This window comes from Neodiprion lecontei, chromosome 1, assembly GCF_021901455.1.
Source record: "Neodiprion lecontei isolate iyNeoLeco1 chromosome 1, iyNeoLeco1.1, whole genome shotgun sequence".
NCBI lineage: Eukaryota > Metazoa > Arthropoda > Insecta > Hymenoptera > Diprionidae > Neodiprion > Neodiprion lecontei.
Window position 1 is genome coordinate 40,234,162 of NC_060260.1, and position 15,391 is coordinate 40,249,552.

Genomic DNA, 15,391 nt, shown 5'->3' on the forward strand with positions numbered 1-15,391 from the left:
ACGTATACCAGTCCGTTTTCCGTTCCCCGTTCCCAGCAACCCCCACCAATAATACGCGAACCCTGATTGCGATGTGGTTCGCTGGGTACATACGTGTTATTATTGCAATACCGTCGATGCGCCGCGTCCGCTCGTCGCTCTCGGCACTCGGTGCTACACTAGAGGAGGTTGACCGACGGACAGCGATCGCAGCTCTAACAATAAACGGAGGCGGAGAAACGAGGCGACGGCAGTTATCAGCGGTCCGATCATCGTCGCTGGTCGGTTCTACCAGTTGATCGCGGGGACTCGTGTTCTACCGCGCACCGTCACATGTCAGACGACGGTTTTCCAGGATATCAGGGACTTCGGACCCCTCGACGTTACGTGTAGAATGTGACATGCATGAACGCCGGGGTATAATGGAATCCTGACGGTGGCTGACAATGCGAGGAAAATGCGAAACGCCCATCCAAACAATTTATAGATTGTATAAATCTGGGGTTACTTTTTTTTTCTCCGCATTCAAATTCGGAAATCGTATAAAAATTGTCAATTCGTCGCTAATTTACATACACATCACGAAACCCTCCCAAAACGAGGAAAAAAAAATATATCGATAATTGGCCTGAAAAGTAAGACACTATCGGCATCCAGATTTAGTAGAGAAGCCAGAAAATTGTCCTAATTAATAATCCACTGTCCATAATATATTTTTTTTTCTCCATTCTTCAGCAATATGATTATAAACTTGGTAATGAATGTTCGGTCTCAAACCCCCTTGCAGAATTCCCGAAAAAGTTTCTCAAAGTTGACGGCAAAATTTTATGATTAAAATCGATAAACATGTATTTTTTTTTTTAAATGGCAATTTCCCCAACGCGGTAAATTTGCTATACAGCAGGCTGCGCTGAGTAAAGTTGTTGAAGAATAAAAAGACAATCTCATATTGGTAGAGAAATAAAAACATCGATTACCGCAAACGCATATTCAGAGTTATATTTTTGATCAGGAGTTTTTTCATTCATAACTGATGGGCATGCATGGGACCCATCGTATTAGTTATGAATTATACCGATCGTGCTCGAAAGCAACGAGAGGCACGTGCAGCGGCGGCAAACAGGTGTATGTATGTATGTATATATATATATATGTACCTGCTGTACATGAATATATGTTTACATGTATACTTACATACAGTGAGAATTACACATTACATATAGCGTCGAATCGTCGAGCATCACTAGCGATTTGATACGTGACACGAACCTTTCTTCCACCGACTTCCTTCCTCCTTCCTGTCGAGGCCTCGGTTCACTTGGTGTATATGCCATGTGTATTATATAATATGTGCATATAAGGAAGCCCACGAAAAGTACGGTAACTAAAACGTCATCGTCTTCCCAAATCTATTTTTCCTCAGCCTATGCTTCTCAACCACAAGAGGATAATTTTGTTACCGAGTCTCAAAGTTTAAATTTCCGGTTTGACTGTTCTTTTCGGTTTCTTTTCTTTTTAATTTTTATTTAATTACGCATGCACCGGTACATTTCAACAACATATTATATTCATTATTTTCACAACAACGCAACAAGCAATATTTTCTAAAAACCATATAACCACACTCGAAAGCGGCGTTGTTCTTTCGATCATTATATAATTCGTCTCTCCGCTTGTTGAATTGTAATTGGGCGTGATTCGAAGTGAATCGGGTACGATGAAAGGCCGAGAAACACAAAAAAAAGCCTGCATACATGCGTTTTATCCGTATTAGCTTTTTTTTCACCCGCGCATGACAGCTTTTATACAACAACACTTTGACACAATAATCGTTTAATGCTCCGTGAGAGAGGAAAGAAAGATACAAGGATGATTGCTGCGAATGTAGGACACCATTGCACGCGCGGACGATGCGATAAGGAAAAACCGGACTATACACACGAAGATCACCGGGGAAAATGGTGATACGATAAAAAAATGCAGAGCTTCCTTTTTTTATTTGTTATACGTCTATACAGAGTTTTTATTACGCATTTTGCGTGTTTACATGTATCGCAAGTATCTGACTTAAGCACGATTTTCCCAACACCACCGCGCCTATTGTATATGTATATATGATATATATAGTGCATTCCCATCACGACCCGCGTATGCGCAATCTGGACTCTATTAGATAGAAAACGTGCAGCTAACATTAAGTACATATACGCACAGCATTGATGTTTTACCGCGGCATCGCAACGCTTTCAGGGGTCAGGATGTATTATTTGTGTAATAGTTACGATGCCGCGTCGCATTTCAATCAAATTTTTACATTATACCTATACCTCCATGCATCGAATCCCGCTTCATCGTAAACGGTCTGAACTTCATACGATATATTTAAGCACTAAAGGTACGATATTTTTCTTCTTTTTCTTACACAAATTTCATTAAATGGAAGCAAAATTTATGCGACATAATAATAATAATGATGATGACAGTAAAATGGTTGAATAAAAAAAAAAAAAAAAATAGACATAGTAAGGAAATTATTTTTCGGCATAACTTACATAACCAAGATAGCTGAATTTACGTTTAAATGGGTGGAAGAAAGAACTTAGTTTGTAAACGAGAGAAGTGCGAAAAACGATATTATAAGCGTTTTGCAGGAGCAAAAGACGGACACTAAAAAATTTATACAGAGACGTGTTTGAATGCTGGTATTAGTACCGTTTTCTTACAACAAATTGTACTATTCATATAATATAAGAGTTCAGAAAGGGTTGGGGCAGGTCAGGTTACCCGAGGTTAACACAACTGGCCTCCTCGTAATCCTGCAGACGGACCCCGCCGCGTATATTTGACTGCTAATTGCTTCAGAGAATATGTATATACGTATAAAGTCAAGCGTCATTGTTTGTTACTGTTCATATATTACGATTGCAGTGAGATAGAATTGAGGGTGCATGGCGTTGATGAAGTTGCGTATATGAAATTAAGAGCGTGTCCGTTCACCAAATTAATGATAACCGCATTACACATAAATTACTGCTCCTTTTTTTGCCACTAAACGTACATGAGATAATATTTTCTCCGCTAGCGGCGAAAAAGGAGGTCAAATTTTAGAACGTAACTTTGGACAATTTGTTCAAAGGAATTGAAAATAAACGAATTTTATAACGTCGTACAAACTTGTGTGGAAATTCGGGGCGGGATTGAAATTCCGAATTTGAAGTTTTTTGCTTCTTGATTTTTTACACCAACTTGTTGAGTAAACTACGCCGTGTGAGTACATCTTAATTTTCAAAATTTCACTCTATCGTAACTTGAATTTTCGGAATCTTGAGCCGTCGTTTTTCGAACCATTCAAAACTTTGTTGTTTCGTAAAAGTGTGATTTCTTTACACTTTAAGTTTCGCCACCAAATAAAATTCGGAATCAAGCGCCTTCGGAACTTTTCCAATTCGGAACTTCAACCCCGCCCCAAAGAATCGATTCGAAGAATTTCATAAACAGCTAATATGCATAAAACACATACAACCGGGGGTACGCAAAATGTTTTTTCCTCTCTTCAACCATTGTTCGCCGCGATTATTTCTTCTAAATACATATTGCATTCTGCCCAAATATGCGGAGTTCCAAAAATGGGCCGTCCAGGCGATATTTGTTTATCTTATCAACGCACAATTCAACGCGAGACATTGTCATGTAGATATAGGGTTATGCATTTTTATTAATCGGCGAGTCCATTCCAGGCGACATTGTCGTCGATGCCACATTTGGCTTTCTTTATATACTCGACGAGGCTGAAGTTAGTAACGTTAACGTAACGAAACGTCAAAGAAAAAAATGATTATCGTGCAATTTCCGAATGACTTTCAAGGAGTTGACTTTTCGAAATATATAAGTATCTTTTTTTCTCATCATGGTTTACTAAAATTCAAACAATCCTAAATGTCCAAAGTAACGATTTTTTCTAAACATGCATCTCGTTACCGTAACGTTACTAACCTCATCCTCATTATACTCGAAGGTCCGCATATAATACGATTGGAAGAACAATTCAAAAGACTCTTCGAATTAAATGTGTGCATATAAATACTCGTTGTGAAAAAATTCAATTTTAGATCATTTTTTTTCTATCGAGATCTCCGCATAATTTTCAGTCACGGTACGCATTGCTCACAGTTATTACATATATCCGTTATTTATTACACTTATATATCTTTGTTCGTAGAATTACTCAAAATCAGTCATCGCGATATATTTACTTGACGCATATTAGTTTTCTTTTTTTTCCCCCCATCAACGTCATGTGTAAAAATATTGTGTCAGAAAGCAGACGATACTGCTTATTCGTCTAAAATTACACATGTACAACATTCTCACGTGTGTACATTGACTGCTGTATGCGACTGATATTAAAATTGACAATTGGGTTATTGAAAGGCGTGTGAATTGTTGTTAATTAATGGAATGTAATTACACCCAACTCGTGTCGAATAAATTTGACAAACTTTATGTAAAAGTACATTACGTTTATCAATCTTTCTTTAAATTTTCAAATATCAATTCAACAGAGAGTTTATACGCGCGGAAAAGGGATAACACACATATCACAGCTACCAATAACGCAGAGTTAGACGAAAATATCGATGTAAAATTGTCACACCTTCGATATTCATAACGGGAGATAAATCATTCGTAGAACGACTGAAGACCATGAAGATGAAAGATACGTAGAAAGGAAAAGAAAAGACCGACGCAGCGCCATGATGAAATCAAAGTGTATATATATGTAACGAAGAATCGCGCAATAGTTCGAAAAATACAAAACCGTATAGCTGTAGATATTCAATTACAGCACCAATGCACAAAGTACACAATAATAAATACAATTCCAAACATGGTAGAACCCAGACGGTCGTTTTATACGTAATGTGAATATTGTGTGTAAAATATTCGGTACCTGGAAATACGTCTTTCGTGTCAGGACTGTAGGGATGAATCCATCCGTTCCTTTGCTGAATGATACACTGAAACATGTTGCGTTATACGTTCACTTCGTGTTTACATATATACAACGTATCTTTGGCGCGGTCTTTGTTTCTCCGTGCGCACAGATACCGAGTAATTCCCTTTTTCTTTTTTTTTTTTTTTTTTGTTACATCCAACTTTCTCACGCTCTCTCTTCTGTAATTCCTTTCCCTTTTTTCTCTCCTCGTTCTTTCTCTCCCTCAATAGAACAACATATACACAAATATCTCGGGACCTTTAAACGGGATAAAAAATTCCGTCGACCGAATAATAAACCATACAACATAAATAAAAACAATAATCCCCCAAGTAGTGAATTATACTAATCCCTAAACACTTTGATGAAAAAATTCGTTGCACTCATCACTGCACCATCGTCACAGAGAGCTGCTGCACCCACCGTATAGAACTCAAGCCGCACTCTCTCTTCCCTATATTTCTAAATGTGTGTATATATATACATATATATTTATAAATCTTTCAATTCGTTTCGCACGTGTTACGCTTGCACGCACGACAACGCACACGTTGTCAAATCGGAAGCACAATAGTCACATAATAATCGCGGATATGGAATGGAACGAATCATCGCGGTTGTCTCGAAGTCAGAATTCGGCTGATCAGCATGTAAGACGAGAGACGAGACGGACGACGCGTAGCTTCTGACACATCGTAGCTCTTAGTTAGTGTGTGTGTGTGTGTGTTCGTAAATGTGTCTGTGTGTACGACTTGTCTCTCTTCTCTCTACACCTTCCGCGCTCCAGGATCGGAGGGTGATTGGGTCTGAAACCGCCCCATCGTGTCTCTTCCTCTCTTTCCTCCCCCTCCTCCTCCACCTCCCCCGCCCCGCCGCCCCCCTCCCGCCGTCCTCTTCCGCTTCCCTCCCTACTTCTCTCGTCATCGTTCCGCTCTGCCTCTCCTCTCCTCTCGTCCCTCCCGCCCCTCTTGGTGTATGCCCCCGCTCTCCTCTTCTGCCGCTCGTTGTATGTGCATGCGCGTGTAAGATATGTATTAGGCTACTACTCCGGTCCAAGTGTAATGTAATAATCGTACAATGAACGCATAATATAAAATCGAGATATGCGTCAAGCTAATTGTTAAGATCTGCAAGGTCTGATGATCTTCGCGGTTGATTTTTAGACACGGGGATGATCGGTGAGTCCTGGCGAAAGATTCGATTTGATATTATAGGTATGTGTCGACGTATATTACTTTCTCATCCTGGCCTGCTCATTTTGAGTTAGCAACTGCGGTTGCGTCTCTGCACAGGAATCTCTCCATCCATCCATCCATCCATCACTCTCTCTTTCTCTCTCTCTCTTCATCCAAGACGCAGTAGCGGCACCGTGGAATCGGGTGAGGGTGAAGGGTGAAAAGTAGGGATGGAGTTTCACTCGTCGGACGGGATCGAACTGGAGGCTGGGATCCCGGTCGCCAGGCAACCGGATTTTCCCTCTTCCTTCACCCCCTCTGCGCCGCCGCCTTCCTTCTTCGGCTTGAGCGGACACCGAGAGCGAGCTTCTTCGAGTTCCCGCACCACCCGCCAGGCCATATCATCTATACGACACTGCATAGAATCGAAACTGAACTATACTTGTGAAGAATATCCGGCGCCACACCGCGCCGGCATACAATAAACAACGATGCACATGCTAGTCGCTGCGCTGCGGTATAATCGACGTCCCTGAAAGAAAAAAAATCTCCCGTAGTTTTACGGTCTCGACCATTCTTTCCTGTTGGTCCCGAGACGAGCGTAGGACGGGGAAAGCGAAAGAAAAACAAGATACTAGACATAAAAGCTAACATAAATAAGTATAAGGAGTATAACGCAGGATGTGCCCTGCAAGTGATTCGCTCTACATAATATTACTTCTTTATCGGTTTCGGAGTCCCGTACGTCCATCGTCGCGCCGCATCGCCTTCTCCAAATTCTTCCTCTATGGCGATGCGTGCGCGGGTGTTGCCCGAAGGGCGTCGGTGGAGGGTGAGAGGATATTTTTAGGTGGGGGGTAACGAGCGTCCATTGATTCGCTCGGCAAAACGCGAACGGAGCCTCGGAGAGCGTGGCCGTGACTCTGACTTGCTCTGGCTCCCCAACCGAGTTTCATGACTGATCGAGGGGGGGAAGGAAGAAGAGGACGACGAGCCCGTAGGGCGGTTTCAGGTGTGTGGATCACCGGTGTATGCACGTACACTTGGACGCAGCGATGATTCTGAGATGGTCAATTTCTTCGGCGAGTCGGTTACGTTGGCAATGCAGAATTAGCTTGCAGCGCCACCGTCGGCCGCCTGCGAAACAGACTCAATTTTTGTAAACATATAATAACCCATGACCGTCGAACCTAACCTAAAAACGCAAAATTCTACACGGAAAGAAGAAACAGAGCAGATTTTACTCAAAATTGCAGGAAAAGAGGGACGCATCGAGATTTTTGGTAAAAAAAAAAAAAATATCTATGTCATTTATATATAATTACTATAAATGTAGCAGATTTTATTCTCCACGCAGTGGTTCAAACTGTTTCTAGAGTAAATTCGGCATTTTACGAAGAATAGGTATTTTTACCAAAACTGACGTGTCCTTCTCTTCCTCCACTTTCGAGTAAAATCCGATCTCTTATTCTCTCCGCGTACGATCATGGGTTACGTTATGTTAACAAATATTGAGCCTGTTTCACGAGTAGTCGGCGGTGGCGCTGCGGGTTAATTCCGCATTGCCAGCTTGACCGGCAAATCGAAAACATAAGACGTCTCAGAATGAGTGCGGCCAAGTGTACATTGTATGAAATAGTCGGCGGATGCAGGAGCGCTGGCGGCGTCACGCGATCCACACTTAATAATATACACCCGATACACGTTGCAGCTACCGCACCCCATATATCCGTCTATACGAATATCCACTCTTAACTCTTGAGCCACAGCTCTTCGCGCTCGCCTCATTGTCAGCTCTTGTCAACAGTCAAGTTTGGGCAAGGAGCCTTTCCGTTCACCACCTCTCATTCTGCTTAGTATATACTTACAGCCCTTACAGGATCACTTGAACCGAATGCCATCATGCACTTGGGATCTCGCCTTACTTCTGAATCGCCTGCCTGCTCCGGTTCTATGTTCCGCGAAATATACGTAACACGTACGATCATGTGTTCATACGTCATCGAATGGTGGAACGCGTTGAGCTAATATACGTTCGATTTATGATTATTTTCGATGCATTTGCGTAAATCGTCATTTCTGTCGAATCGTTGCAAAACCATATTTATGTAACATGAGCATGTTTTTCTACGCATTTTTTCATTCGTGTTCACCGTACACAAAGTATCCGTTTCTATGTCGATAGAGTGAGTGCGCGAATGCGCACGTGCGTAGTACAGAAAAGACCACTTTTCAGTCCTAGGAGTTGAAAGTGGTTTTTTCTGTTCAGTGCGCATGCGCTGTCGCAAACAAATCTGACGTTACGCGATCACAATTTTGTGCTTTGTGAAAAACCGCGTAAGATACTTTTGTTATATAAAGAATCGCGTGCAACGAGAAGGCCATGGTCTTTTCCCCTCGTGTATTTGCAATATTCGTCCTCGACTTCACCTACGACTTATATTGTAAACTTACGCTCGATCCGTAAGACCGATTTTGACTTCTTGTTACACAATAAGCTATTGACCAAGGATCGATACGTTGGAGTTTGTATGTTATCTTCGTTAGCGTTCTGTATAACTAATACATAATTGTAGATTGGAATTTCCACGCGAAACTGCAGCATACCGTGAATAGAGAAGTGAAACTGACCGACTCACCTTTACTAAAGACTATTCTTTCTAAGCCGACACGTGATATTCGAAAATTTTTATATATGTATATATAATACACATACAAGTAATGTGAAAGTGAAAGGGGATTCGGTACGGCGTCAATTAACAAATGGAAATGGTCTTTACACATATACCATATATATATACACCATATAAAGCACCCCATACACATGACACAGTTGTTACCTCGGTTGATGTTATAGGTATGCGTACAGCAGCGTGTCACTGACAAGCATTAGTTATATATTGTATTTCATGCAGCATCATGGTGCTACTATTGCACCAGTTAATAACGATAAGCGTGAGACCAAATTATTGTTTTTAATATGCGTTATAGTATAATATACGTATAATAGTATGTAGGGCGTGGGTCCCACGGACTAGATTTGGACTTTGGGAGTGCTGCAGTACCTTCTTGCTGCACATTAACGTATTTACATATGCATAATTCATATAACAGTTAGAATGCATACATTGACTTTGTTATATATTCACAGTTTACGCGTAGAGCAGTGCCTATTGCCATTGCTTACTCAATATACCTAAGTATAATATACCATACCTGATACCTATATATAGGATGTATGATGTTTCTTTTCCGAATGTTCCTATCCTTCTATCAGCCTATTTTTAACGTATCGAAGAAAGATCTAAACGTTTTTCCCTACAGCTGTGGTTGAAGATATTTACAATTTTTTTTTTGCTCTCAGTTTATCATCTTTTAAATAAACACAACGTATACAATCTATATTGTAGCTTTTTATGTATATAATACACGTGGCCCGGATCTATCTCGATGAATCACGATTGAGATCACGATTCGGATCGAGGTATAACAATTCCAAATATTTGGCATAATCGCGGAATTTCAGTGTGCTGTAAAAATTTGTATCTATTATACCCCACTCATTATTTTTCACATGTCATTCCGTCGAATGGAAAATGAAAAATAATATTTCTAGCAGTAAGAAAAATTTCTCCAATACCGTCAACTCAATACCTGTTGCCATTGAATCCTTTATAGTATACTATATGTATCACTGTTCTTGATGAACCTGCTGCCACTCAACTGGCAATTCAATCAGGGTTTCTCGTCGTCAGCTCGACTTGAAAGTTTTACAACCACCAGCACCGCCGCCTTGTTAAACCCGGACGGCGTATTAAATTCTAATTTGGGAGAACGGCGAAGAGCGGCCGTGACTTTGACCCTGTGAGAATCTGCGAAAGGCATTTGAGGGGAGGACGAAGGGGCCCTTCAGAGACACCAGAGGAGGGGTCAGGGTAGGTTTTTGCTGTTGCGCGGGTTAGGGAAAATTTACACTTGCACGTGTACAACATCTATAGGTATACCCACCACCACGAATCTTTACTCTTCGGGTAAAGACGAGGTCGAAATTCACGAGGTTGAAGTTAGTGAAATTACTGCAACGAAACATTGGGATAAAATCACTATTTTCATATTTTTTACAATGATTTTGAAGGAACTAAGACTAGAAAATACGAGTATGTTTTGTTTTATCACGGTTTATTGAATTTCAAACAGTTCCAAAATCGCGAAATAACGGGTTACGGCTTTCTCTTCGACATAAATCGTTACGGTAACGTTACTAACTTCAATATGATCGAAATTCCCTAGGGCTATTAAAGCGTGAGAATAATCTGTTTTAAATCAATTTTTGCTCGGTAGTAGCTCAATGTGTAATACGTAAGGTTTCAAGTGCAGATAAACTTCAGCTACGCTACTTTAAATACCACGACAAAAGTCAGAGCGGAGGGCACTGATCGTGGTGTTTAAGTAGGTGCATACAACACTGGCTCGTCGCAACCGATAACCGGTTATACGCGTGTTCAATGTTGTATAGAATGTATAATGTAAATTACACGAAAATATCGACGTAACGTCGAGAGATGCACAAGTTAACCAGCTTGTTAATTCGTTGTACGAAACGTTGAATAAGTATGTCTAATTTTCGTGTAGGTATGTACAGAAACCTATTTTGTACATACCTTAAAGCAGTCTAAAAATAAAAATTATAAAGGACAAATTATCGAATAAGTTACTATACGTAAGAGAAACAGGGATTCTGATATGGAAAAAAGTATCATTCAAGTTTTCAAGGATGTTCTGGTGATTGGAAAATATAGATTGTATAAATATCCGGGGTCGTTGGGTGATTCCACCCGTAAAATCCGAATCTGTACACTTTATAAAAACAACCACGCCTGGTGAGAAGGTGTCTATAACATACCTACGTGTAATAAAGGTGAACATTCTCTGTCTGCATGCATGCATAACACTAGCACGCGTCTATAATACGCGTTATACGTACACGACATACGTATGTGATCATCTACTTCAGTAATAATAACGCTGTTACGGCTTTACGCAACATAACTCACCTTGCTGCACTCATTCGTTTATAATCTACCTGCAAGAGACAAGTTATGTATACATGCTGCACGGTATAACGTGTTACGTACGAGTTGTAACGAGATCAATAAAGTTGACAAAAAAATACACGAATCTTTTTGCGTGATAAAAGATGTCGAGGTTGTCAATTACAGTTTTATCAATGAAAAAAAAAAAAAAAATTATCGAGCAACATTTTTTTATCGAGCAATCGGACCTTAAACATATCGTATTTAATATACACCTTGTGTCTTCTCCCAAGTGATAAAATCTCTTTCGTAAATTTGAAAAACGATACAATTAGGTTTATGTTCGCACCGGTTATTTTACGAAAGAATTTTATGGTTCATGAAAGCATGGCGATAAAAAAAAAAAGATTGTAAAACTACGATTTGCCGAAGTGGTGCCTCGGCGCCTCGACACATTTCAACTGCATCGTCATATCGTGTTTACATCGGGTCAATTTACACTACAGACAGCGGCATAGCATCGAGCGATCGTCGAAGGTGAAATTCCTCCCGCTGCAAGGATGCTGCATCCCGGGGTTCAGCGTCCGGTAAGTTTCGTCGCTGAATGGTTGTCTATACACATACCTCAAACGCGTAGAGTGCATAGACCGCTCATACGTACCTAGATGCACAGAGTGATGCTGCTGCTGGACTGAATGTCGGATACACTCAAAGACAAAGGGGAGGGGGGGAAGCTCGTTTGAATTCGACCGTGCTATGCCGGAAAGCGTCGTTTGATCGCAGCGGGATTGTGGGAACCTCGTGTGTGTGTCAGAGAAACTGGGAGGGTCAAGGGTGCGGTGGACTCTCGTGTCGCATGGCCGTTTCACCGTCGTTTAGTTCCCGTCGCCGCATGATGAACCCAACGGCATCAGGGCGTTTCCGTCCCTCGAACATCCGATATTTATACCACGACTAAATTTCCCCCTGCATACATACTTTATACACTTTACTTAGTTTGATATACTTTGTTAGGTGGCAATAAATAAATAAATAAATGAATAAATAAATAAATAAATAAATAGATAAATAAATAAATAAGCAACGATAACAATATGTCCGATTTACGAACCGGTGAGATATGCAGCCTCCGTATTTCGTTGAGAGGTTTCATATGTATACCGGAGATGTGATCAAATGCATGACGGATATGATTGTAAGCTGAGGAGGATTTATGCCGTGTACAAACAGACGCTCTCCGAACTCGGCTGGGGATCGAGAAAGAGTAAAATTTAATCCGTCGGTCGGTCGGTTCGGCTCGGCTCGGTTGCGACCGGATCGGATCGGATGGGCTCGTGGAAACCCGGCGAGAATAACGAACTTTACAAAGAAGAGAACCGATTCCTTTCAACGGGATTGTCGGGATTAAAATATGCACCTTCGAACGGTATTGCGGAGATAAGTTTATACCCGCTACGCTGATTAGTATCCTGCAGGAACAAGAAAGTTCATTCCCTGAATATTTTATTGGAAATTTTCCTCCGAACGTCAGAATCTGGTTGTCGGCGCCATTTTATCACCACATAACCTAACTTTTTAATTTCAATGGCGGCAAATCGTAATTCTTGAGCTTTCAAACTACTCACGTCACATAAATTAATGAAATGTAATCAATAATACACCAGTTCTACTATCCACACGCGAAAAAACACTGTCAACGGTTGCAGCTTTCAGCCTGGTTGCATTAGTTTGATTTTTTTCCACCAGATGACGCATTGCAAGACGACAATCTCAATACAGTATACCTGTCATGTATGTCGACATAAATAAATAAATAAAAATAAGAAAAAAGAAAGCAATTTCATAAAAAAGAAATTAAAACCCTTTCTCGTGATCATATTTACCGAGTCGGAAGATATTACGCTACAGATCTAACCGGCTGGCGTCGCAAGACGTCCACGCTAGCGTTAAACTCCCGCTCGAGAAGGAACCGAACTTAGGCGCTTTGTTTATCTGAACCAAAGTAACGTTAACGCGAACCTCTCATCTCTTTGTTGCAATACGTGGTATGTAGATTGTAGATGTAGCCCGTTTGCCTTTCATTTGAAATCGAGGAGGATGATGAGGAGGGGAAAAATCCCGCGCAGCATCTGCTCTTTCCGGCGCGTCATTCGACAATCCGCTGCGTGTCCCCGACGCCATCAAACCTATTATGTATATACCTACCTATCCTAGGGTCATATATATATATAAGTCTGGACAATAGGCATGTACATCTACCACTGCACACCCGTGCAGGTGTACAATGGGAAATCTTTTCCGTTTGAGACACTTGGAAGACAGCCTAAGCTTTACCAGCAACCTATAACGGAAATTGACTCAACAAGGTTTTTCCAATTTTTTCATCCTATATTAGTATCCTTTCCGATTCTTTCGGTATATCTTTGGACTGTATAGCTCTTTTGCAGTCTTTCTCGAATCAGAAGCTATCCCTGATTAATTGGTCAATAATAAAAGTGCATTTCAAAGGTAATTGTTGCTGCTGCATTGGCTGACGCGGTTAGTGTGCAACTGCTGCGGCTTGTTAATCTTGCGTGTCGCAAGTCCAGAGCGAAAGTATAAACCAGGGTATAAACATATGCCACGTTGTATGTATAAGTTATGCGGTGTGTAAATTACTTGTAGTTTGATACATGCTGTATATATTATTAAAATTACGTACAAGGAGTTGTGGAGTAACTGAATGTGTGATGATAATGCAATTATTAAATGCATGTATGTGTACACCTATCTATCTTCAAGTGTGAGATATCAATGTGCCTACATGCTTTCGAAACATTAATTTCGGACTCGTTTTATCTACGTATGAAAAAAAGCTGCGCCCGAAAAATTCGAATTTCGTTACATTTCATTTGTCAGTTTATTCGATCGGCGTTGTTCTTGACAATGGCGATATTTAGCTGATCGTCAGTAAAAATATAGACCTGTTATACCTATATGAGAAGAAAACAGAAGAGGCGAGAATTCTGTACAACGACAAAAAGTTTTCATTGCAAATGTTTACGTAATTACAGTCATACGTGAGGTATGCGAATCGCTACAACGTGACAATACGTCAGACAATACCAATGTAAATAAACGGTTTCTTTATTGCTACGTATTCTTGGGAATATGTTGAGTTTTCTTTCTCAACTCACGATCGTATAAACATGGACAGGTTTGCAATGTCATTTATACGAATATAAATAGTAATTAAAAATTATGCAAAATTACGTTTGTGCAGCGTAAATTTGTGGTTGACTCGCACAATCAGGCACACATAAAATTTCCCGACGGACAAAACATCACCGGAGCCAAATGACAGCGGAAAGACGTTGAATGCATATTTCGTTGTCCTTTCGGCTACGATGTTGTTTCAGCGCTGTGTGATATTTTATCACTTACTGTTAAAAACGAGTAGCTTCCTTGTCGATCCAAGCCGTTTGATCGGCGATTTGATACCGTCGATCTCCTCCTCGTCCATAATAACCAAGTGATCGTGAAATCTTCGAAAACTTCCGACTTCAGCTCGTCGATGTTACGTGAGCAAACCTCTGGCAATATCCGTACACATACGTGAAATACGTAAACAAAAAATATGAAGATATAAACAATCCACTTGTCACAGATTTGAAAGCATTCTTTGGCACAGGCGATCAGTAAGGTTCATCGGTTGACAAAACCGGTTTAAGAAACCAGGTAGAGATTCGAAATTATATACGCACTGCTTGCTGGCAACCGTTGGAATTTTCTTTAACTCTATTTCTACCGTATGCAAACTGCGCGCTCGGTACCGCGTCCACGCACAACACACAATCAACACATAACAAACACATGCAAACGTGCATACGAGGCACTTGTCTTACAGTTACGCCGCGCAGCAACGCGTTGGTCAATTGTTTTTAAAGTTCTGTTCCGGTCGCCGTTGAGGGAAAAGTCGAATGGAAAGTGGCACCACTGACGGCCATGCGACCGACGTTCGTAGGTATACTGTCGTTACTGGTAATAGTGCAGCCGTCGTAGGTAGCCACTTCGAGGATATTCCTGGACTCGGATATAATGTATTAATTCAACTTAGGGGAACCGCCGCGTCGCTTTGTTGCTTAGCAACTGTTGACTACGCAGAGTCGACTGCTCGAAACGCGTGCACCACCTTTCTCCGTGGACTAATGCTACCCGGCCACCTGTTG

The 15,391-nt window shown here is 40.9% G+C and overlaps 1 protein-coding gene across 5 annotated transcripts in view; it reads right to left on the reverse strand.

The window, feature by feature from the left end:
• The window catches only part of LOC107224867 (SLIT-ROBO Rho GTPase-activating protein 1), a 41,918-nt gene extending 26,625 nt beyond the window's left edge, over positions 1–15,293 (reverse strand). The window contains exon 1 of one of the 5 annotated variants that reach the window (XM_015665091.2): positions 14,607–15,293. In XM_015665091.2, coding sequence (XP_015520577.2) covers positions 14,607–14,685 — 79 coding nt within the window. In that variant the 5' untranslated portion in view covers positions 14,686–15,293. Of the gene's footprint in view, positions 1–93; positions 160–4,930; positions 5,796–14,606 lie in introns of those variants that run through there. The other 4 variants (XM_015665092.2, XM_046741744.1, XM_046741773.1 and 1 more) reach the window with 4 other exon arrangements.
• Between the last annotated feature and the right edge of the window lie 98 nt (positions 15,294–15,391).